The 26,430-nt window shown below is 34.2% G+C and overlaps 1 protein-coding gene across 4 annotated transcripts; it reads right to left on the bottom strand.

The window, feature by feature from the left end:
• Positions 1-867: 867 nt before the first annotated feature.
• Positions 868-25,199, bottom strand: LOC107458730 (DExH-box ATP-dependent RNA helicase DExH7, chloroplastic). Of its 4 annotated transcripts, none has more exons than XR_008001149.1 (34): positions 24,621-25,197; positions 24,249-24,454; positions 24,094-24,156; positions 23,384-23,534; positions 22,900-23,300; positions 21,797-22,015; positions 21,145-21,256; positions 20,808-21,005; positions 19,957-20,036; positions 18,426-18,548; positions 18,195-18,281; positions 15,988-16,088; positions 15,406-15,463; positions 15,095-15,160; positions 14,296-14,378; positions 14,003-14,183; positions 13,564-13,716; positions 13,381-13,482; positions 13,117-13,269; positions 12,438-12,542; positions 10,811-10,951; positions 10,617-10,706; positions 10,475-10,531; positions 10,018-10,101; positions 9,477-9,575; positions 9,257-9,397; positions 8,863-8,933; positions 7,383-7,452; positions 6,879-6,971; positions 5,868-6,080; positions 5,335-5,427; positions 4,074-4,196; positions 3,105-3,274; positions 868-1,436 (listed from the first exon to the last, which is right to left on the bottom strand). XR_008001149.1 is itself a non-coding variant. In XM_052251424.1 (33 exons), the coding sequence occupies exons 1-33, from the start codon at positions 25,015-25,017 to the stop codon at positions 3,200-3,202; spliced, it is 4,392 nt and encodes a 1,463-aa protein (XP_052107384.1). In that variant the 5' UTR covers positions 25,018-25,197; the 3' UTR covers positions 2,831-3,199. The 4 variants fall into 4 exon arrangements, 1 of the variants encoding a protein (XP_052107384.1); XR_008001148.1 differs by having other exon boundaries at positions 869-1,436; positions 13,564-13,719; XM_052251424.1 differs by lacking the exon at positions 868-1,436 and having other exon boundaries at positions 2,831-3,274; positions 13,564-13,719.
• Between the last annotated feature and the right edge of the window lie 1,231 nt (positions 25,200-26,430).

The following is a 26,430-nucleotide window of genomic DNA, read 5'->3' on the forward strand; positions in this document are numbered from 1 at the left end:
ATTTTTTTTTTTGTGTTTTTTGAGAAAGTGAAGGGGACGAGGAGTTTGAAAAAACACACATAAATTTTATTGAAAAAACACAAATTATAGTTGAAAAACAAAAATTTTAGTTGTATAACACAGGTTATTTTATATTTTTTAATTGAATAACAGAAAAATACAAAATTTTTTGTTAAAAAACACAAATTTTAGTTTCATAACAAAGAAACCATATTTTCTTCCTTTGTTTCTATTAAAAAATTTGTTTTACCTGATGTTTTTATCGCGTAAAATTTTCATTTTCTTCCCTAACAATTTTGTGTTTTATTCTTTACCTTCAAAAAGTGTGTTTATCACCGTAAAATTTGATTTTATCGTCAATAAATTTGTATGCTTTTTTTATTTCATTTCAAAAAGTTGTATTTACATTCAAAAAGTTTTCATGCTTATCACCATAAATTTTTTATTTATCAACTAATTTTTGTGTCCTTTTTCTATTTTTCTTCAAAAAGTTGTATGTTTACCTTAAAAAATTATACATTTATCTTTGTAAAAATTGTTTTTCTTCAACAAATTTTTGTATTTTTTCTAAGTTTCTCTTCAAAACATTGTGTTTATCTTTAAAAGATTTATGTGTTGCTCATCATAAAATTTTTGTTTTATATAGAGCTATTGTTTTTTTTTTCCTTATGCATGCCTATTTTTCTTTTCTCCTTCATACCATTTTTAAAAATTCCCAAAGAAATAAACAAACACGTAGAAGAGAAGTGGAGGAGAAGTAGAAGATCTGAAGAAATAACCAAGTTTTAAGAATTGTTCTCTAGTCCTTAACGATTGTGTGCAAACTTAAGACATCAAATTTGATTATTTACGATAACTATTTTAAATTATTTATGGTTGGTACATACCCCATTTATTCACGATTTACTCGCACTAAACCTTGCGACTTTCATAAAGTGGATTAGTTAATTAAATTAATTCTACCAATCGAAGCAACATTTTTTTTCCAGAGGAACCGAATCTAACTTACTTGGTCATAATCACTCTTCTTGTTCTAGTGTCCTCTTCTTTTTCTTCTTTTTTTTTTTTGGTCAAAGTTCTATTTTTCTTTATGATGTTGTAATTACTAATTTGAACTTGCAACGTGTTTGAATTTGACGCTTCGAGAATCAACCCGTTTTTTTCGGTTTTATTTTTGGGTTCTGTTTAATGAATCAAGTAATCTAGCTTCACTTGTTTCCTAAGGAAAAACATGTATGAACATAATGTGGGAGATATTTTTCTTTACTTGTGGAGACACCAAATACATTATGCTCTAGACTAATCAAATTTAAAAGAAACAAGTGGCTAATCAGTTGGATGATGCAGATTTGTTCCCTCATATAAATAGTTGAGAGGAATCTTGAACTTCAGATGCTAAAACCATCACTTTGTTGGTGAGTTGTTGATATTGATAGCTGTAAGTAAAAAAGAATGAAATTTATTATGCTATTCTAATTTTTATTTCAATTTCTGAGCACAAAATTAATCAAAGTCAAAAGAAACTAATTGAAAGGAATCTTCCACCTTTGAATAGGAGCAATTGCAAGAGATATTTCATTTCTAAATAAGAATAAGAATGTTCAAATTTAGAGCTTTGAAAATTAAAATACTAAAACATTTTACTTTTGGCTTTGATCGTAACTAACCGACACCAATAAAAAACTACTGATCTAAGACAATAACAGATCCATAATTCATTAGCTCCTTTTACTGAGACATAAATAGTACTACTACATGATTAAATTTAAATAAATTAAATTAGGAGATTAATTGTAAAGTTAAATTAAGAATTATTGATATTGAAATAAAATCATAAAATTTAAGTGTGTTTTGGAAAACTGAAAACAAGAGGGCCACAAGGACCAAAAGTGCTTTGTTATGTGAAGGAGGAAAAATTATAGTTCCCTGCTGAAACCAGAAGCATTACATACAGCCTCTTTTTCCATTATTGTTGGAACACATGCAATGTAATTAACAACGTTTAACACAGCAGCTGTGGCTGAGGCTTGTGTACCAGTGGGCAGTGGCAAAAGCATTTGCCTCCTATCGGCCAAATCCCAGCTCAATCTTAGCAACAGCTTAGTTGTGGTTAAAACTTTTTTTTGGTAATTAGTTGTGGCTAAAACTTAAAAGAGCCTTCTAGTGTAGTGTGTGTGTTTGAATGACCAAAAAGAATAACGGATAGCAGCTCATACCCTTTAGCAGAAAAATCTACTATGAAAACATGGTGGATGCCAAATGGTGTCGCGGCATAGAGTAGTTTGTGAACGGAAATACTATTTTTGCTTTAATAATTGGTTCCTGCAACACCCCTAACACCACCATACAATCCCTCTAGCGCAATTTTACACTATATTTCAAAAGATTTCACATGACCTATATAAATCTGTAGGGCTCTTTGAAGCAATTTACAGAGTTACACCTAACCTAATGCTACAAACCTTTCTAAGTAAGGTTAAACAAGCACCCCTCCCCCTCTCTCCTTTTTGTGGAGAGCCACTCTCAGGGGACCGAACTCACGCCATTTATAGGAGACTAAATTCACACAGGCCCCTTGTATGGCGTAAGGGTGTAATGTAAATTTCCATGGGCCAGCGAAATTTTGTAATACCAGTGGAAAATTTCCATGTTTCAAAGTCTTGCCTGTGGAAGATTGCATCAGGGACTGACTGTGCAGTTGAGTGAGTTGTAGAATCCAGTTGTCAAAATAGCGTTTCCGTATAGTAAAGGAGTAAAGGGCATAGCAGCTAATGTATATATATGTAATTATATATAAAAGTAATAAATTCTATTGACAAATACTAAGATAGAGGGAAGCCAAACGCACTGATATATAGAAGACTAATATCTAATACACAGAAATAGAACAAAGGAAACAAGAGAAGCTAGAGGTGCTATGCGATATTCTATGATTTATAATTACTCTTTATATTCTATCCACCTCCAGTAAGGAGAAAAATTTGATTCCACATCACTTCATAACCACTCATTTATGATTTCCTTTATTTTTTTGGGTTGTATTTTATCTTTCTTTCTTAAATGTTTGTGATAATAAATCAATGTGGAAGGAGAATCATTCTTACTTCATGGTGTATAAAGGAATTTCTCTGGTGCTATAGCGGTTTCTTGAAAATTCTGCCAGTGCCGCTATGGCGGCTTTTTGAAGTGGATTGATCAATCATTTAGGGCTTCCTTCTTCTAACAGCAAAGTGACGATGGACTTGATGAGTTCATTATTGAGCATGAGCGCCTCCTGAAAGCAAACAGAGCCCACGTATTATTCTATGTTGAAAGCAGTAATCATGAAGAAGCAATAATGACAAACAAATAGCACTACAACAAACCAATAGATTTTCAGTTATTTGTACATAATTGGAGGACAAAAAATAGCTAAAAGTTCAAGACCATATAGATCATAAATAACAACTGAAAATGTATCATTCATACCATGAATATCGCACAGCATATTGCATAAAGAGTAATCCTAAATCATAATTGTAAGGATTTATAGTTACGACAACTATTAGGTTGAGATATATAACATATATATCATAATTGAAGGACTAAAATTAGCTAAAAGTTCAAGACCATGACTGATTTATAGTTACCACAATATTAGGTAGAGATATATAAATGATTTTATATTTAAAACACCCTCATGCAAAAACCCTTTTGGGGCTTGAAGAATGCTCATACACATGCCCATCCATTCCTTGTGCTGAAATTTAATTTTTATTCAAAAGAATTGGGGAAACAACAAAGAAAACTCTAGACCTTTTAGTCCTGGAGGTTTTGAACTTTCGATGCTATGTCATAAAACCATCTCTTCTAAAAACTTAAATATTAGATAGAAGTATATGAATAATTTTATATCTAACCAAGTAACCATTTGTTTGCAAGTGAATTAGTTCAAATTCAACAGAAACAAGTATGAGCCCAAGGTGGACCCATGCATCCACAAAAATAAATTAAGAGAAACCATCCAGATAAAGTTACAGATAATGGGGAAACATATCAACCATAAGAGAGCTTCAAGTAATGAAAAATGGCACCTCCGGTTTTCGAATAAGCTCCTTCAGAAAGGTATGTAGAGTTTGTCTTAGCTCCTTGAATAACACAGCTATTTGTGCAGGTGCACTCAGTTTCAACCACCCATCAATTGTTACAAGTCCAGTCTACAAGAAAAGAGTAAACCGAAAAAAATTCAACATTTTAAGCAATATATAATTTTATTATAAAATGCTTAATTTTTTGCTCATAACATTTCCCAGCTAATTGTTATTTAATACTCTCTTCATTTTCAAAAAACCAATCCGTTAAGGTTACTGAGCAAAGGTTAAGAAAATAAATAATGTCAGTTAAAGGAAATTACTGTTACAAATGACAACAATAACAGTAATGCCTTTTCCATTTAAGTGGGGTGGGATCTGAGCGGCACTATAGATATACAAATTTTTATTAATCTAACTCTTTCTTCATGGATTTGCCTATTATTAGAAATTTCAATTTTATTTTTGTCTAAATTAACTGTTATTAAGTTACTAACGCATCCTTAATATTCTATCTAATTTCATTTTGTGGAAATGCAATAAAAAACAAGGGATAGAGTTCGAAATTCTGAGGAAAAGAAGTACAAGAAAATAGCAGATGGGTGGAAAAAACAAATTATTTAATGAACCTATCTAGGGGCAAGTATGCTTTCTCAAGATGAAATTGTCCTATTAGTAAACTCGAGATTAAAATAAATGAGAAATAGAGAAGTTGAGGTACCCTTTGGGAGCATAGCATTTTTGCACAAGTGGAAACAATAGTATATCAAATACAGATTTAGCAAAGTGGCACTAAAAGATTGCAGAGTATACCATATTACAACTTATGATTTGAGCATCCTGAATGGTAGAGGGAGATGTAAAACATAATGTGTTGCAATTTTTGTTTTGGATTAAAAACGTATAAAACAATGAGACAAACACAATTTTAAAGAAATGATTGCAGCAGGGTGAACAATCAAATACAAGAAAGAGATCAATGTTCACTAGGGGAAGGTTGCAATGCATCTTACTGAAAAAGGTGCTTCAAACACTCTATTGGAATTTGATGTTCCAATACTTCTTTCTTAGTGGGGCAAGGTTCAATTGTCATTGTTATTTATTTACATTAATAAAAAAACTAAAACAACATAATTTCTCCATGGTAACATTTTGAAGTGGAGTAACTTGCAACCTAAGAAAATAGTAATTGGTCCATTTTTAAAGATCTATGAAGTAAACTTATAAACATCATATACTGCCCAAAGAGAACCAGAACATGTACCTGATGCTGAACATTAATTGACCCCCCAAACAGCAAAATGGAGTATGGAGAAACAACAGAAGTATCGCGTAAAAATACTCTGTTTGTTTCAACCTGAAATACCAATAGCTAGATTTATATCACAGACCCACATATATAATGCTTTAAATCTAAAGTAGATGCAGATATTTATGTATTTTAACTTTTTGAGTATAGTCTTTTTTCAATAAAAGTTTATCCAAAAGATTTTTTCCAAAGAGATTGGAGGCTAGCAGCTTGTGAGTCAAGGGTGAACCGAGTTTGAGCAAGGAAATTATTTTCTTCGGTTCCTGGCTCAACTTAGCTTAGCTCCTTTTCACTACAAACAGGTATCATGAGTTGACTACAACCCTTTTAGAGTTTTAATAGGGATGGAAAAATATAAACATAACAAAAATATCATATGAAAGAAACAGAACAAGTAATAACACATAGTAATACATTTTCAAATCATATCAGAAAAGCATCCTGAAAGGGCAAGCTAACAAATTTCCACTTATAAATTGCTAACAAACCTTTTCAAGGAAGATGAGAAAGGGGTATTGAAAGGATTTAGTGTTACTGTTGATAGAAGAAGGATGGATATGAACTTCTCTTCTTCCGTCAAACCAGACTGTACGACCACTATTTCCAGAGTTAGAAGACTGGTTGAAGGTGCTAAGAACTGCTCCAACAATACCGTGTTCACTAGCTGCCACATTGGGATACAAACCAGCGCATAGTATAGCCTGCAAGGGTATATTCTGAGAGATCATTGCACAGGAAAATGGATAGTGACACTTACAAATCCACTCTTTTAACACTACTTCTATATCACCTAGTTCTTGCATAGGTTTGTTTCTTGCACATTGAATGGTCCAGCACACCGAATTAAGAAAACAGTGATAGATAAATTATATTCATGGTGATTTAGAAAACACTCAATACACAGCTTGTATTCCAAAACCAATAAATTGAATACCATTTCAAATGATATGCACCAAGAACTAAAATATTTATTTTGAGAGTTGAGACGAGAAGGATAGCAATATGTGATACAAAACATTTATAGTGCCAAGCATGTAGGAAAAAAACGATGTAATGGTTTAGGTTGCCATCATAAGATCCAATGAAGTATAACAAGCAACAGAAACAAAGTCCTCTCACCAATGCATCACTACAAAATAATATTTACAATTTGGACTCAAATAATTATGCCTTTGCAAGAGAGAAAATGAAATATCCATTCACTTTATAGTGTGACAGCTATTCAATTTTGATATTTCAATTGGTTGAGTTTTGAGATTTTTCCTTCTTTTTAGTTGAGAAAAGGAAAATAGTATACTGTACACGCAAAGCTTAAAAAGCAATTACCAAAAGCTTCTTAAAGAAGTCAAGGCATAAACCAGCTAAGCACACTGCAAGTTAACGAAAATGACCACATAAAATTAAACAGGACACATGGAACAGAACAACAGCTGAAATCCCCCAAGAACAGGAAACTAGTATTGCTTGAATGTTAAAACCAGAAGATCTGAACACATTACCTTGACAACTGACGAATGATGTGCATGTGCATTGAATGGTTGTGATGCATCAGAAAGCCAACGGTCAAGACTCCCTAGCTTTTTTCGATCCAACTGGAGTAGTTCATATTATTGATTAGAACCAAGATTTATATAGCAAATTCTTTGATTCTCAACTGGACGTGTAGAGAAGAGCTCAACTAATATTGGATGTCAATACAAATAAAGAAACAAGGAAATGAAACCAAAAGAGACTAGTCAACAGGGCAACAGAAGTGAATGACTATTTTTTCACCATTTATCTTAATCATAAGGGATGGGGGTGCTTTAGTGCACCAGAGTTAGGAAGTATGAACAAACTGCGTGTGCAAGAGATTCACTGATAAAAACAACCCCTACACCAATATATATATATGACTCTACATTATGTAATCTGTACCTCAATGTTAAGATCTTCAGCATCAATATACAACTGAGCTCAAGAATAAACAAAACCAAGCATTATTCAAAAATAAGAGAGTACACCTTATCATCTTTAGGAAGAGTGATGAAACCAATGTCTGCTAGCAATGTTCCAAACTGCATTCTCATATCCCTGAAAAGATTAATAGAAACCACAAGTAGACATAAGAAATAGAAATGCAGTGTCTCCCTTAAGACTGAAATCAAGGTGAAATCTGAAAGAAAAAGTGAAGTTTTTGAGCAAGTAGAGCCATCCTTATAGCCTAACCTTAACTAGCATAAAAAAGAAAACAACCTCCCTAACATCATATACCTTCTGCTCTCATCACTCTTTACACATATAGCTGACTTACAACTAGGGCCCACTACAATTGCATCCTATCAAATATCATCCATAAAAACAGATGTAGAAAAAGAATTCACATATAAAGTTATAAACAGACAATTTATAAAACAAATATCGAGTTGACATTTGTCATTCCTTCTAATATGTGCATAGCATAAAGTTGTTCCCAGTCCTAGACACATTGAAGAAGTTACATAAATATATAAATTCTGTCTATATCTATGAGGGAGATGAAATATTGAAGGGAGCATTTATTGCAGTAATTTCAGCCAGTATTCTGTACTTGATTAGGGTTAGGCACATCAATGAAGGTGGATTGAAAACCAATATTATAAATTGTGAAAGAAAAAGTTATCTTTAATCTAAGAGACTGTTATTAACTCAAACATCATTTTAAGGGGGAGGAAACATATATTTAACAAGCAAATTTGCTAACTGCACAAGACAAGGATACCAGATAGCGTTCTTGTAGTAACAATTACACAACAAACACCCTTCATTTTGGGCAACTGGTTAAAACCATTTCCACAATAAGATTTCCAGATTACGTTTGCTATAATTGAAAAAGAGATGTTACTAAAATGGAAGGAAAGAGCACAAAAGAGGACAATGAATCCTCACAAGGAAACAAGTACCTCCTATATGTTATCAGAGTCCTTAGGAGATGCAGAGTTTTAAAGAAAGGAACAAAATCAGAGAAAGAGTGAAAGAAGTTTCTATTAGACGTGAATAATCTCATTCCATGGTAATTTTTTAGCGTTTATACATCGTCAGTGGAGATGAGTTAGCTAATGATTACCAACCAAATCTGATTAGATTGGAATATCTATATTCTTCAATATATTTTAGCATATAGATAAATCACGCAAGAAAGCACATTGATCCATTTGTATAACACATTTTTCCCATTTTTTATTGTAACAAATTACTATGCAAATTACTTGTTACTATTGTAGATTTGTAGTTAACCTGGAAGAGTGGAAAACCAAAAGGATCATAAAGGCAAGGCAGATGCTATATATACTATATGTAAGAATCTACAACACAAACAACATTGAACACACCATGTCATTATTACTCAAATATCATAGTTTGAAGCCACAGTTATCAAAATCTAAAGCACAACTAACAACAGTAAGTCAACAATAATACAAGCATAAACATATATTAAAGAGTGAATTTAAGATATACTAACACCTTATCATATACATTACAGAGCTGCTCAGAAAGAAGGAATTGCAGAATTGTTGTGCAGCTTTAGCTCCTTTCTGCATATTTAAAATTTTAAAAAGATTAAAAATGTGTTGAAAGAACACTATTGTATGCCGAATGAATCGGCTTCTATGGATAAATGCAAAGACCAATGCCTTATGATGAAGAGCAGGAACAAGCTTTCTTATTTTTCTTTTATCAGTTGTTCTCCGTGAATCATGACACAATGGTACTTACTAGCATTACTTCTAACATATTGTTTCACGTGCATAGATACCATAAGAGAGTGTAAGGAAATAACTAGCATGTGCTTCAACCAAGGCAGTCATATAACAACTTAAGAAAATATGTAAAAGGAAAAATACAATCACATGCTGACCTCAGTCAAAATCCTTTCCCATCTTTTATAAGCTAACATCATTAGTAAGTGATCAGATTGCTGATCAACATTGTTGGTATCACCTGGCCCGTCTACCTTGTGATTCAACAATGATAATTTTGCTCTTTCAACATTTTGCCTCTGCAGATTGACATACAATATGTTCAAAATTCAATATAAAGAAGTAAAATGGTGTGAAAATCTTAGTACCGATACAGACCTCATCCTTTGGATATATAAATGGAGACTTGTAGCTTAGAAATGCAGAGATTGAAAGAATAGGCGACAAGCAACCAAATATTGCACCATACAGCATCATCTGTAAATACCAAAAATAAAAAATTAAAAAATAAAACACTGCATTGGTGATTGGCAAAGTATATAATATATAATTTATCATCCACATTGTATATGATGAGCAGAATAGGATTGAAATGAACCATTTCCAATCCAGGATGTTGTTTCAAATACACTTGATATACAATATTTACATTTGCCAGCAGGGAGCGAAGCAAAGCAGGCTACATTTAATATTGATATAGTTAAGGAGAAACTAAATAGTTATTACTCACAATGTCAGATCAAAAGAGAGAAAGTATGGAGAGAACTATCGTTTTCAATTTAGGTGAAGTACAACAATCTTAGAAAGGAAAAAACACTTGATAGAGCTCAAGAAATACTTGTGAGAAACATAGCTTCAGCCTTAAAAATCTGAAATTCAGTTTAAGCTTTCAAAGATAAAAAAATGACATGGTATACACCTTTCCAATTAAGACATCAACAGGAAGTTTTGCCAAATGATGTCCAAGCGGTGTCAGCTGCTCATCACCTTCAAGAGCACCAACCTACAATATATTTGTTTCGTTGAAAGTAAAATACGTAGAGATCAGGTAAAATTTTGAATTTCTGTATTATAAAATTTTTGAAACAGGTTAAGATTCTATGTGAATGTAATTCAACACATAACTAATAGGACTGTATAGAAAAAAGAGCATAAATGGAGCAGGAAATTGTCTCGCCAAAAATAAACAGAAATAGAAAGTGAATATCTCAATCACAATACAATTTAACAATGAGGAGTATTTATCAAAGCTGAGTCAAAAGTCAAAACCAACTATAATGTACGTAAATCAAACAGAAACAGAATATAAAAAAATAACAACCACAATAACTCATACTCTGAAATCAGTGATAGAGTGAAATACAACTATACAGTACCTCATATAGTAAGGATATTGCTGAACTCATTGCTTCAACCTTTGGAGGTTCTAAAGCCTGATAATGGAAATATATTTAAAAGAACTATCCAGATAACCTATTTGGAGAGTATTTTTTAAGTAAAAAAAATACAGTTGTTTACCTTGGACAAAAATGGCTTAATATGACCAAGAGACAGTAACTTAATCTGCAAACACAGTTCAACTAATGGCATCCGAAGCATCTCTGGAACCTTGATAAGAATAATATAACAGGAGCAAGTATTAGTGGAGAAGGATGGAACGGGAATACAAAACATAGTGCTAAGACACCCTTTTGAGCATTTTCAATACATACCTGATAAGGACGCATGAGACTTTCAAACCTGTGACGAGTGTACAAGCAAAAGCAAGTTCCAGGTTTTACACGTCCAGCTCTACCCCGGCGCTGCCTTGCATTTGCTTGAGATATCCAATCTTCAACCATGCTAGACAATTTCTATAACAATCACAAAACAATAATAACTGGTTATATTATCCTGTACAAAGCATATATGTGTTTTATGAGTGTTGAACTTACAAGTTTTAAGGTAGGAAGGAGGAAGAGACATAAAAGGAACTAATGATGCATTGATCTAATATGATGTTGTGAAGTATAAGACAAAGCACTAATTAAAATTTAAGTGGCATAACTAGATTTCAAAAGCTAAACTAGGAGGTCAGGGCTACCAAACCCTTAGAAAGGATGGCCATATCCAAGATTGTCAAGGTCAAGAACCTACTTGGGCAAAAACATTTATACAAATACATACATGACACATGAACATAGACTAGTCAATCTCGCCAGCCTACCTAGGCCAGATGCCTATCCTGGCCGACATACTCAGCGAAAGTTCTCTGGAGGTCGAATTTCGACGCGATTTTTTGCAAGCGCATTTAGAAAAACGAGACATTTCCATTCACCAAATTTAGTAATTTTACACCAAGTAGATTTTTTTTTGGTATTTTTCCCACCCAAGATCGAGCAAAAGATGACCTACAGGAATGTGTCATCATATGATCATACATGTTTGCACGCCATCTTGAAGACCATTCCCAAATCCTGAACCAATGTGGGACATCTTGATACACTACCCTGAAGTCCAAGAATTAACATCTGAAGCCTGAAGTTTGTAAAATAGACATGTCCAGGTGACCCAACTAACAAATACAGAACAGAAAAGGCTCTGACACCTGATTAGAATTGATGGCATTTTTCCAAATCTATCATGAAACTAGGCTCCAAATCCAAATTAAACGAGAAAATAAAATCATTAAATATATGGAAAAATTCAACCTAGTCCTAAGCACTTCATGATGATTTTCTAAGATTAGAATAATAAGATACCTTCATATATTCTAAAATTCTCAATCAACCAATCTAAAGCTTCCTAAGTTCCAAGCTTATTACCAACAAATCCACTACAATAGGAAAATATGACTCCATATAACGTGGTTGCCAGGGGACTCGATGCAAGAGATATTGCAATGAAAGGATAATTGAGCAAGATGAGGACAGAACGATCATCTTACATGACCAAGGAACAAAAACATTTCTCAAGTTGCTTATCATAAGAAGTTTCCTTGTTAGCGATAATGAACAGCAAACAATCTGGGAAACCTTGAACAAAATGGAACTTAGCATTATCAACATGGGCTAGCTGCATCCCCTTAAGCAGATGTTACTGAGGAGGGTGACTGATGGGTAATTGATTGAGAGGACTAGGTAAATTGATCCATTTCAGTCCATGTACTGCAACAAGTATGAACCCTATATTGTTGAACTAAATACCCTTATTGAAACTTGACAGATTCAGTACCACAATTTGCAGCTTCACATATGAGGTGAAAAATCAATAAATTTAACAGGTTTGATGGCAATGTTTGACATTTCATAATAATAAATTAATTAATTTCACATTGAGAAAGATGAAAAGATGACATACCTTCTGTGGGTTATATCGGTTTTCCTTATGCTTTCCACAGTCAATTACATATATCACGTCATCTATTGTTATGCTGGTCTCTGCTATATTTGTGGCTATAACAACCTAGCAGTAAGAAAAGTCAAAATATTTTATCTACAATAGATATCACTAGTGCTGAACAATGTTATTCAGTTACAAAATAATATAAATAGTGGGTTTTCTCAATAAAAGTCCTCTCTTTTAATCTGAAGTCTATACTTTCATCAGAAAAGGCAAAAGAATGTTGTTAAATACAAAGCTTTAGATGTTTCTCAACCTAATAGCTTAATCTTTAAACATGATGGCTTATTGCATGGTGCCAAAGCTCCTATAACTAAATGGTTTGTAGTTTGAATCTTCCTGCCCCTCACATTCTTCAAAATAAAGGTTAAATTTCACACAAGCTTAGGCAAGCTGGAGTCTGCAGGAGTGTGTTAAACAGTAACTCATGCTTTCATCTTACATAGATGTTTGTAAACGTTTACAAGCTGGGATCCTAACAGTAAACAAGATGCAATCAGGCCGAAGCACAAGGGAGAAAACCAAGTGCCACATTTTCTGTTAGGAAAGGGTAATACTAAAAAGAAGCAACGGTTTAGAATTAGATTAGTGATTTCTAAGCTGATTTTAAGAATAAAATCTTAAGGGCCATCCTCACCTTACGTGTATTTCCTGGAGGGCGCAAAAACACCTGTTTCTGTTCAGTTGATGCAACCGAAGAATGCAATGGAATAACCCATTCAGAAGAGGGTCCACCAAAGCGGTAAGAGGCAACCAACTTATCATGTAAAAGGTTTATTTCAGAGACTCCCTGACATGTCAAATTATAGCAAGAAGTAAATAAATAAATAACGACTCATACCAACAAAAATTCAGGTAAACGGTTTAGTTAGTAGCTCAGAGAATACCAAATTAGGCTTACCGGTAGGAACACAAGGATGGCACCCTCATTGCAATTTTCATCAATGAAACATATTAGATCTTCTAGAAGATCGTAATCAATGACATCTTCATTCAATCTTTTCTGAACAAAACAGAATTTTGGATGGTCAAATTATAGCCACAACCTAAGGTTGTATACACACTCATCTTAAATAGGACTTACTAGATTTTGTTTAGCTTGTTCACTGTATGACTGATAATAACTTGGAACAAAATATGGATTAGTGTTCTCTTCGGAAAGCAGAGATTCATCACCCCACCCCGATAACATTAGATTCTTCTTCCCCTTGCTATTTGTCACAAGACCTTTCTGCAACTTCTAAATTAAAAATTGAAACAATTCATTAACTAAGACATTAATCAGTAAAAAATAAAAAAATAAAACCTAACTCACTTCAATGATGTAAAAATCATGATTCAATTTTTTCTCCGGAAATACCGGTAGTCTTGCAAAATGGTTTCAGACCATCACAACATTTTCTAAGTTACATAAATATGCAAAACTGAGAAGGTATGGTTTACATGTCATAAAACGGATAATTAAGCTTCAGTTCAACAAAACTAATAAAGGGTAAAAACATTATCTAGAGCCTGCAGAATACCTGCTCCTTGCGAAATGTTGATGTCAAAGAAACTGGAGAATCCGAAGGAAGTCGATAATCGATCTGATCATATATATCCTCAAGAAAATATGTTGTCACTGGATGAGTTCTTCCTTCTGCAGTAACTACAGGACAATGTCCAAAGTATTTTGAGAATAAACTTGAATCAACGGTAGCAGACCTGATTATCATAATTGAATACAAGACACAAAGGAATTTCTTAATACTACATAATGGAATTCAATAAAAACAAGTGTAATATACCAATTGTAGGGACAGGATTTACGACATACATTAGAATGACTTTAAGTTTTGTTGATCTTTCAGTGGACTGCTTCTCAATTAGATTCTTCAAAACAATTAGGAGAAAATCACCCTGTAAAAGTTGGAAAGATATATGAGATTGACATAGCTTTAAAGAAAACGAGCAGCTAGAATTCCTATGTCATATTGCAGAATCAGAGGATCAGGTGTCCTCCTTATTAGAATTGAGATTAGACCTAGCCCTCACTCAACCCCACAAGCAATTCTAAGGAAGAAGATTGTGCAAGTTATTATAAATAATTAGGTCATATGCCCGTGGGACTTGGCACATCCAACTCTTGCCCAAGAATGAACATCTAGAATCAAGTTAGCAGGACTATATATCTACAGAAGGCACAGTGCTATACATAGGATAGACTCTAATGCCTAATAAGAACGAGATTAGGCGTGCATCTAATTCAATCCAAAAAATCTAACACAACTTTAAGTACATCAATATGTATATTCTGTCCTCATTATTAGTTTTGTTTAACCCAACACTGATAAAAATTAACTTTAATCTGTAGATATAATCATGTGAAACTCATTATTATATTCACAAAATACCTTTTCCTCCAGTATCTAAATTGTTTTGATCTGACACTTTCAGAATTAAAACAAGCAATAAAACAACATAGATACCTACTTTGTTAATGGCATCATCTATATCTTACAAACTTGCATACTTTCAACATGCATTCATAGATATCTTACAAAAACCTACAAAGATCCAATCAGCCAAGGCATAAAAAATGATAACCGCAAACCATCTCAATTGATTAAACTGACCAATAGAGACCTCTCATGAACTTCATCAACTATGATATGAGTGATGCCAGTCAAACTTTGGTCTCCCTGAAATTTGAAAAAGTCAAAGAATGGCTTAAAATTCAATAAATCAAATGAAATTATAGTTGAATAACTATTAAAATACAAAACAATTTCTTTAAAGACTGCAAGGATACTCTTAATAGAGACAGGAGTTCCGAAAACAAAACAACAAAAACTTTGAATTTGCACTGGTCCTCATTAAAATGCTTGCATACAATAGAATACAAGCTGAATACAGGCTGCCCATACTATATAACAGCATAACATACCATCAATTTTCTGAGAAGGATGCCTGTTGTACAAAACAGAAGCCTAGTTCTCTCATTCCTATCATGACAAAAGTAATTTACACTCTGTAAATGCAATTACCCAGAAAGCAAAGAATAAGCACATATGGGAAAGATAAAGTTAGTGCAATATTTCATTTCCCTTTTAGAATACTTTTGTACATCGATCCAAGGTACTCCATACTAACACATATTTCAAATCTAAGATTTTCTTTTCTTTTCTTTTCTTTGGATAAAACATATTTTCTACTGAGAACATTGTTGGCTTTTATGTCAAATATTTTTCTACCCCCTAACAAATTTCTTCTTCTTTCTATACAAGAAGATGGAAGGATAAGAGATCATCCTCCTATTTTCTTCTATTCATAGCAAAAACTGATAAACCATGGTTTAAAGTCCAAATCTGAATAAAGTAAATAAAAGAAAGGAAGCAATTCAGGATCACAGAGTAAGAATAGACAACAAAACCAGCAATTCATCGTCTATGGGAGTTGGATTGATGAGCCCAATTTTAATACAATAATAAGCATTTAACAAGAATATGTTGAATAGACAAATGAGCACCTGGCACTGTCAAGTCGAACTTGATAACCAACCAAGGAACCCTCTGAGCCTGGTGAAGGTTCACACCGCTCATCGGCTACCCTTTCAGCTACTGAAATTGCCTGAAACACGACAAAAAAAACATTAGCCAAAAGTAATAAGTGGAAAATGTCGCTTTAAATTTATCCAAACAAAAGTGGTAGCAAAAGCATAAAATTATAATGAAAGCAAGGAAAGTTTTGGCAGATTAAGTCTAACATGTGTTACAAAAAGTTAGACACTAGTAAGCCGAGTGAGACTATAACATAGGCAGGAAACCAACATTTGCTGTTAAGTATCTTGTCTTTTTTTTAATTAAAAAAAGTCCAATAAGAACGGAACCTATATTATAGATTATTCACACTATGACTGAGTCTGAGTATGCTATGAGAACACATGCTGATGCTGATGGAACAAAACTAAGCATATAGATTAGTTAATGTGTTTAGCATGGGAATGTGTTACTGATGCTGCCATGTTATTATTATGGCACCATGGCACGATAAAATGAAGTCTTGGGAATAAGCAAGTATTAAATGTGATATTGAAACTTGCTTGTATTTATTTCCGCATATGTTGTTTCACTTCCAGTTTTCTTGTATCCTCCAACAAATTTAATTTGGAATTAGAGTGGTACCATCCATGATAACTTTTATATCAATTATTCCACTGCAGTGTTTCCTATATTTTGGATCCCATCAATTTCACCTCCTCTGTCTCCGCTAATCCCTCCTCCGTGCTCTATTCACCAAATGCAAACCTACTCTAAATGTAGTACAGTCAAAGCCCCAGTTACACCCTACATTAATACTCACATACACGAATAATATAAGAAAAAGGATAAGATCACTATACAAGAGCCCAAAAAAAAAAAAGTAATCTATAAAGCATTACTTCCCAATCTATAAACATGTTAGATAGGGAAAGCCTTCTCTATAAAGATCATGAGCTTACACCAATAAATGCTAGATATCTAGTCCTATCACATAAAACTTGCTTATCATAAATTTTGTCATAGAAGGTGTATGGATTACGCTCCAGCCAAATACTCCAAATAGTGGTATATACTGCACAGTGACACAATGATTTATTTGCCACTTTCCTACTCTCAAAACAAACAAATCAAGCCAAGAAAAACTGATCTAAGGTTGCAAGACGCACCCCAACACTCATCAAAGATACCAAACAAATTGTTCCACAAAAACACAAACAAGGGGCAATGCAAAAACAGATGTGAATTTGAGTCTGAATTTTCCTCGCACATAACACACATCAAGAGAGATAGCCTATTGTGGCCTTCGAACCTGCAACATGTCATTGATGTTAACTCTGTTTAGAGGATGCTTTGGACTTCCAAATAGGTTTTGTCAAAAATGAAAGAGACTGTATTCGAGGATGAGACGATGAGTTAGAAATTACAAAAACGATTTACAACTAAAACTTCCAAAGGAATCAAGAGACCATAACCTTTTGTCAGGGTTGGAAGAAAAGTTGGTGATTGATGGCTATTGAGGTAATATAGACGGCATAATTCCATATTTTGGGATCCTGGCAGCGGAAAGGGAAGCCACAAGTCATGAAGGATGGTATCGCTCTGATACGGTGTTGAGGTTGTGGGTTTTAGATATGGAAGAAGGACAAAGAATCAGAGAATAATGATATATACCGAAACTAATCCTAAGAGATATTACTTGATATGTTAAGATGTGACGTAGATATTACAAAATATTCTCTTTATTTTTTAACAATTTCATTGGACAGTAGCTCACTCTAAATGGTAGACACCGGTTCTGAAAAATGTGATAGTGATTTAGCCACCAAGACTACGGTTTTAAATGATTTCCGAAATCCAAGCCCCATTCCTTCTTTGGACAACAATACACCTCCCAATTCACCAAGTTATAATAAATCATATATGAAATTATCACATCTAATCTAGATGATTTCAAATTGCTTCATTTAATTTTAAGATAATGTATCAGGTCTACATTCTGCAACTACACAGTCCATCAATTTTGGAAAAATGCAGCATTCCATATCAAACAGCCTAGCCTTAACATGTTACAAGAAAACTGTTACTAAGTAGACATCTCAATCATAGTTAAAGTAGGATAGATAAGACTGCCAATCCAACAATCGAAGAAAGTAGTAGATAATATATTGGGGAAATAAGCTGATTTTGTACCCACCGCTATTCTCCTTGGTTGTGTGCATATAATATTACAATGTCCACCATGTCCTGACTCAATCATGTCGTCCAATAAAAATTGTGGAACCTACATTAAATGCTAATCAGAGAAGAACTATAGACAAATCCATTCACAAAGTCTATAGAAAAGAAGTGTGCCGACGAGTGAAAAAGAAAACATTAGTCAATATAACAGGTAAAAACTCATCACCAGCTGTAGCTAAACAATCACCTGAGTTGTCTTTCCAGAGCCTGTTTCTCCACAAACAACAAGAACATCATTTTTGTTCAACAGTTTCAATATATCAGCTTTTATTGCAGCAATAGGAAGTGTAGCTCGCATTTTCAACATATCCTGCAGCTCAAAATAGTTGCCAATGTCATTACCTAAGATATTTTTTGCAGTTGAACTGAAATTTCAGAAATTTTCAACCTCAAGGAATGCCATTGACCATGATATATGTGAAAATATTCACAAAAAATCTTTAAGAGACAGAGAATGATATCTAATAAACTGCATCAATTCATGTCATTTTAAGGATGATTTTGTTACTATAATTTTCGAGACCCTATCTTGTTAGGAATTTATCTTACTCAAGGGATTTTATTACTCCTTATTTGTCTATAATTTTATTGCATCCTTGTTTATCTTACTCAAGGAAGTTATTTATTTCCTTATTTATCAAGGAATTGAGATTAAAAGTCAAGAGTTAATAAACATATAAAATTCAGGCCAATTGACTAGCCATTATTCTAATATCATTTCTCTTATCCTGTTAATAATAATTTTTAATAACACTAGCAAAATACCAACAGAAACTGAATTCAAAAAGGGATCATTTCAGCCTTCTCTTGGATAAACCCTTTTGTAGATCCTGGTGTTTCGATTCCAGGCATCGGATCATATGACCAATAGTGCTGAAAATTTTCCTAATTCCACCAAATATTCTGGAAATTTCAAAATTCTGGAAACCTTTTACCTATCACACTAGTAATATTCTTTTATCTTTAACTAGCGTCTGTATTTCATATGATTGCACTATTAACTTTAATTCTTAGTTAGTTACTTAAGCTGAATTCTCACTGGTTGTCTTGTACAATATCAACCCTCAGGGAAGATGATCACAAATAGTCCTAAGGTGGGACATTCTTTTCCACTCCATTTTTCAGTGTCTTCATGTTTTTTCTTGCCTTTTGTTTCTTGCAATTCTACTGGTATTGATTTCCATAATGTGGCAACAACATCTTGGATATCTAAGCTCAAATAGCTGAAGAAAAACTAGTTTTCTTGGTAATAAAGAGTCCCAATCTCTTTGTTCAATTTGATTACAATTCTTGAAAACTTGATGGGGAAATGTAAAATTCTTCCTTTTCAAACCCATGAATCAAATTCAATACAGTACAATCTTATAGCTGTGTAATTAACTAAAAGCCTGGGTAACAGTAACACAAGAATCACTTCTCTAGTAGATCCATCCAGCTAAAATATATGGTATACACCTCATTTTATTTCTCATTCATTTTAAGAGACAAACCCAAGCAACATAAATCATGTTGAATTGTGAGATAGTATGATCTTATGATTAATCATGCTAAACTTGCACTACATGTCCGTTGTCTTACATTCAATGAATTGACATTCCAAATCGCAAACTATTTGCAGCCAGAAAACTCATTGGATAGGAAAAGTTGACAATTTATGAATAATAGCAGCTAATATACTATATATAAAGTACTTATAAATTATAAAAACTTAGACAAACCTGGTATCTACGTGTTTTCATTTTATTAATTTGAACCTGTCTCAAATAATTACTCTCATTTTCCTTGCTATATGTATCTCCTGCACAAGAAAATTTTATATTCATAAACAATAATAAAAATAACAACAGTAACAAAGAGTCAAAGAAGACAGATAAATGCATTTTTTTACCCATCAATCAAACATATATCCAGTAACCCTTGAATTTTACCAGAAGACCAATTTATTTGTTATATGTTCACTCAAACATTAATCAAAATCAGGTGCTGATGAATTGAATTTTGTGAATGCCCTTCATTTCCCACTTTAGTGGGGTCGGTTAAAATGCATCAAATTACGCTATCATGTCATACCATAAACCATTTATCTAGACAATAATGTGAATATATGAATTCCTCTTGATGGTTTCGTCTATAGTTTTTCTAACTCTCTGTACCTTACTATTGGACTATCTTCATCAAATCTGCCTTTTTCTTACAGGAATGTCACCTTGCAAATGGCTCAGGATTGTATGATTGGACTTTTCTCAAGACCTTTCTTCCAATTTATTCGATTGTTGATTTATTTTTTAACCCCAAAAAAAATAAAAATAAAAATAAACTCTGAATTGGCTAACAAGGTTAGCTGTCAATATTTCTTCGAGAAGAGCGATAAGCAGGTACAAATTACCAGATAAAGGAATTAAGGACAAAGGCAGCCATAAAATTCTATGCAGCCAGAGATCTTACAGTTTTATACTTCTAAGAAACACAGTTTCAAGCTGAGGTCAGGCTTATTCATGAAAAACCATTCAAAAGGGAAATGAATGAATTCCATAACTAAAATAAATTAAATAAGAATGGATGAACCTACTCTGAGTAGGTGGCTGATGACTGACAATTGCCGAAGTTTTATTTTCACCGAGTCTATCCAAATTATCTGTTTGTTGAGACTTATGATCTGCAACTTCAACAGACGGAAATGCACCAGAACCATCACCATTTAATAATGAATCCACAAAACTAGTTCTATGATCTTCCTCACTGTCTTCTAGCTTGGCAAATGATTCTCCTGTAAGTTTTGAAAACAAATATCATCTTATGAAAAAAGAGAAGTGCACATACATTATGATTAAAGAATTTAAACCAAACACAATGGTGAAATCAATGTTTCAACGTAATAAAATTTAAACATAAGAAAGAAACACAACCTTCCATCCACTTCATAACAAGAGAACCATAAGGCTCTGTAATTGGCAGATGAACTGGGACGTCAGGAAACATTTGTAACAAAGCATAAGCTGCCACCTTATTCTGTGCATCCTGCAATCAGTAAAACTGCAAAGTTGTATGGACCCGAGAATTTGTTCTCATATCATCTATAACAATTGACAAGACTAGCATGTAAATGAAATCTAGTTGTGTATCCAGTGCACTCTGGAGCCTCTCCTCTATGTGGATAAGCAGTTGTCTTGCTTGCATTTGGCCTAATTGGTAAGGTTCCTTCTTGCATATGTTGCTGACACGTTGGGGTCTATTTGGCCAGGTTGGCTGAGTTTGCCACTGTTTCGCTGTGTTTAATTGAATCAAGCTGAAATCTAAATGGCTTCATCTCAAGGGTGGGTTAGAATATATGATCAAATATAGTCATGTAGATTGACTAGTGATTAGACTAAAAGTTAGTTATTCTTAGGGTGTATCTTAGCTTTAAAATAACTCCTAATGATCCCTTGAAACTTCATAAATTGGTTGCAATCAAGCTATGAGTAATAAATGAAGAGTGCAACTTTTATAAAAAATAAACTAGTAAATGAAGAGTGCAGGCCATGCACAAATTTCTGTCAACAATTAAGAACGACTCACCTCTGCAGATTCAAAGATTTCATTCTGATCTGGAAGCTGAAGTGTGACCAGTCCCCCAGCTTTTCGGTTCTTGCCCCTCCCACTAGCTTTACGCAATACAGTCACAGTGTAGGCAAAATTTTTCCCTCTGCCAAGAATTTTATTGAACTTTGGAGCTTCCCAGCCTGATTTCTGACATAGTTGATGAAGAACTGCCTTTGGGATCTTTTTAGGATCACCCTATCGTTATTTAAATTAAAACATCAGAGATAAATACCATCAGACTATAGCAAGATATATAACAAAAATGCACAAACACACTGCTTTCTACTTGATGCTCAGGAAGAAACGATAGAAAAAATTATTAAATTCCTTTTTAAATAAAAGAAGACATAAGAAATGCACTAACAGGAAGAGGGAAAAGAATAACAGATAAAGGTGGACTAGAAATCCTCCTAAACATAGGAACAAAACAAAAAGAAACCAACAAATACGATAACGGGTCAGTTTAGATTGACTTTGGAATAGAAGTACTTGTTTTGTTTATCTTTTTAAAAAAATCTTTTTTTAACAGACAAAAATTATTTTACATTTTGGATAGACTTAAAGAGTTTTCAAGTATTAAAAACGTCTTTTGCTTCTGCTTTTTTTAAAAGCAAGGTATTGTTAGCTTTTAGAAAAAGCAAATAATTTGCTTTTTTTAATAAACATGCTTTTTTTTAAGACGTATTCCAAATAGGTTTCAGATTGAATAAAAGTACTTTATTTTAAAAAAACGGGTACTTTTTTCACTCAAAAAGCCAATCCAAACTAGCACAACATCTGTTAGTTGAACCCATTACAAAGGCCATGTTCTTCCAACCAAACAAAAATAAAAAACCTACTCTTATCCCAAAAGCTATAGGTCCGTAGTATGAGTCAATATGAGTCAATTTCATTCAAATATAGCATGCAGTATATTCATAATATCCATGAATGCATCCACCAACCAACACAATTACTGTTCCTTCAAACTCTAATGTAAAAGAAATATATTGAGAATAACTGGAAGGCAGTCAAGACACATAAAGTAAAATTAAAATCAATCATCGTGATCCATCATTATAAATAGCCTACAAACTTACCTTCTTCCAGATGCCATCTAAATTTTCTAAATTCTTGCTTTCCAAAAGTCTTTTAAATTTTTCTTCTTTCTGCAGTCTCAAAACATCAGGAGGTAATATTTCATTAGATGATACATCCTCGGAGAAGAAACCACCAAGTTCCACCTCTTCTGCCTCTCCTTCAACAGAATTTTCTTCAATGTGTACAACCAGTGAGGAAGACTTATCAATATTTTCCTCCATGCTACGATGCCCTACATCACTTCCATCAATTACAGCTCCACCAGAGGGCAAATTAGTTTCTGAATAACCTGCTGTGTCACCTGTGTTGGGCTCATGGCCAGACAGGCCAGATGATGCTCTCTCATAGTTAGAACCGATTTGTTGCTCATACTGTAAGGCCAAATCATCATCCGATAATCCTGCTCAGTATAACATATCATCAAATGCGACAAAAAAAGGAGGTTAAAAAAACATAGAAATAAAAAAAGAAATTCAAATTAACCTAGAGCAGACAACTCTTGCTTCAGTTTCCGGATGACATTGCCTGCCTGCTCCTGACGTTTTTTGTCCTTGTTCTCCTTGGCATCTGCAGCTTCTAACCTTGCAGCAAGATACTCCTTGGAAATAACATCATATGGCCTAGGTTCGCAGGACTATTAAGATAGAAACAAATGATAAACTCATCAGAGATGAACAAGCAATGTTGCACTCTCCCAGAACATTAATAGAGACCAAGCAGAACAAAGACATTAAATTTTCTAACAAACAGCCCGTTCTACCGGATAATGCAGATTGCAGACACAGACCTGTTTTAGTATATAGAATTACTGACCAGATCAAACAAACTACCAAGAAAATGCACTATTTAAGCAAACAACTTCAGCAGTCAGGCCACTCAAACCAGGAACTTGCATATGTTAAATACCATTAACAAATGTTATCACATCTTACTAGTGCTTACTGCAAAATTTATTAATAAAAGTTTGAAAAAATGAAAACAATTACAAAGACAACTGATATGACTGATCAGAACTCTTTTAAGAAGAAATGAAACTTATAACCTAAACATGCCAAACCCAACAACAAAGAGGAAGATAGAAAGAAAATGAGTACCTCAATCAAAAAGGAAGCATGAAGGGTTAAACCTACTTAAAACCCAACCATAACAGTGTAAAGGTGGTCAATGTAATTTAAGCTTGAAAATATAAATACCTCCTTTTTGGCACTGACACTACCCCCATAACAAATGTCATCTTCCCAAGTCTTAGATTCATCCTGAATATATCACGAAATCAAATCGATAACTTTTACAGAGACAATAATATACAGCAGTTTTATTCTTCATACAAATGCTTGTCAATCATTACCTTTTCCTCTTCCTCTTCCTGTTGCTCAACATATTTCTTTATCCAATCTGCTTGAGATGGTTGTACAGAATCTAAACTATCATCATTCCAATGTCTCTCTATTAAAACAGAAAATTCCGGCGCCTGTTCCTCCTCAGTCGTATCAGATGCATTTTCCGCAGAAGCCGAACCATCCCGTGGATTAAATATAACTCCAACAGATCCCCCTAACAAGACTCAAAACAAAATTACAAAACGGGAGCTAAAATATCAATGTCTCAATATAAAATTATATCAGTAAAATTTTATACAATTACTCCAATCAATAACTCAATACATAATACGAACTAAAGTCGACAAGTTAATTGAATAACAAACATTGCAAACTTTTACCTTGAGTGGAATGAGTGGAAGTTCCAGTAGAAAATTTGAGCGGAAGTTCGTTGCCCGGCAAATTCAAGCATAACCAATCAAGAGCTGATTCAAAAGTAGCAGCTTCCTTGAGAGCGGAGAGAGCAAGCTCAACGTGGCGATTAGTGAAACCTTCGCAAGAGAGCTTCTCGTAAAGAGATTTAAGCTTCTTGGCCTTCTGAGCCCTCGTTAGGGATGACGTGGCATCATCAACGGCGGGGGGAGGCGGTGGAGCAGACGCAGGTGCCGAATTGAGAAGCAGGCGGCGGAGGCGGCTCTCGTTATCGGCCGAAATCTGCAACCTCGGAGCAGAGGAAGCCGAAGCGTGGGGCTTATTCTGCTTCTGATTCTGATTCTTCTTACTCTTTTTTGGCGGCATATTTCTATTTTGCTAATTAAGCTTTCCCTTTGCCTCGCTCTTGTCTCTTTGCTCCTCCGATCATGATACGCAGTAACCAGCAGACCAGACCATTGAAGCTTAATGCCCTAAATTAAATTTCTTTCGGGAGTTTTCTTTTGGGGGGCAATTGTCTACCTCCACTCCCAACTTCTGTTACCTTCTTATTCTTAGTATGAGGTAATGACCAAATCAATACTCGAAAGATTTAAATACTCACATTTTGGTACTTCATTATTGTTATTGACAAAATGATTTTTAAAGAATTTTAAAATTTGACAAGAGTACCTATGAGTTTGTCAGAGCACATCTCCAACAAGTACAGTGCTGACATGGCCACTATATTTTGATGACATAGCAAACCTCCCTTCTCCCACCCCACCCCACTACCATTACATTTTGATGACATGGCAAGGCAAACTCCCTTCTCCTACTCCCACCCCACCTTACTTCTTCCTTTCTTCCTTTCCAACGCACTTCTCATTCTTCTCCTCCCTCTCCTTCCTGAATACATTCTCCCCCCTCCCGAACCCTAATCCTTTCCTCCCCCTCCCTAACCCTAATCCCCCATCCCCAACGCACTTCTCCCCTCCTCAATCCAAAATCTCCCTTTCTGAACCCTAATCCTCCTTCCATTGCCCCTTTGAATTCTAATCCCCTTTCTAACACAGTGTCTCACACTCTCAACTCACTCTCTCCCAAAACAGCAGTGGAGTTCAACCTTCTCAGTCTTATAGAGCTAGTGTCATCGATACTGCACTGTCGCCATCTCGTCATCAAATCTTCTGCGTCTGCCAGTGTCGTCTATCTCCTTCGTGGCATTGCATTGTCTATGTGTCTTCACCGATGTCGCCTTCACTGCTTGTATTTGCTTGCTACTAGCCCCCAGTCGCTATCATACCTCCTCTGTCTGGGTTCCATCTTAACTCCATCGTGTCGTGCCCCCTCTATGTCTGGTGTTCTTCTATTCTTATTTTGGTGGTGTTGTATTAAGTTTTATTTTATTTTATTTTATTTTATTTTATTTTATTTTGATTATTGTATATGAATTTGTTTGTTTTCTGTGAGTTTTATTTTTATTAATTTTTTTGAATGATAATTGAACCTAAAAATTTGAGACAATTCATGATTTGGGACAATTCTGTTGATGTTGAGGTTGTTGTTGCTGTGAATGGTGATGTTGAGAGAGGGAGAGGGGAGTGTGCGTTGGGGAAGGGGGAGTGGTGGAGATTATTGTTGCTATTGATATTAAGGCAATTGTTACTGCAAGTGGTGGGGTTGAGGGAGAGAGGGGTAGTGTGCGTTGGAGAAGGAGAGTTGTGGAGGTTGTTGTTGCTATGAATGGAAGTGTACGTTGGGGAGGGGGTTGTGATACGGCAGAGACTACGATGGGGG

The sequence above is a fragment of the Arachis duranensis genome, chromosome 7 (genome assembly GCF_000817695.3).
Source record: "Arachis duranensis cultivar V14167 chromosome 7, aradu.V14167.gnm2.J7QH, whole genome shotgun sequence".
NCBI classification, from domain to species: Eukaryota; Viridiplantae; Streptophyta; class Magnoliopsida; order Fabales; family Fabaceae; genus Arachis; species Arachis duranensis.

Excerpts from the sequence above, each read along its gene's own strand:
- LOC107458730 (XM_052251424.1), bottom strand. The coding sequence starts at position 25,017 with ATGCCGCCAAAAAAGAGTAAGAAGAATCAGAATCAGAAGCAGAATAAG. Across the intron at positions 23,301-23,383 it reads GCAAGAGTTGTCTGCTCTAG|GATTATCGGATGATGATTTG; the intron begins GTTAATTTGAAT and ends TATACTGAGCAG. Across the intron at positions 20,037-20,807 it reads TCATCAGCCACCTACTCAGA|GAGATACATATAGCAAGGAA; the intron begins GTAGGTTCATCC and ends TTTCTTGTGCAG.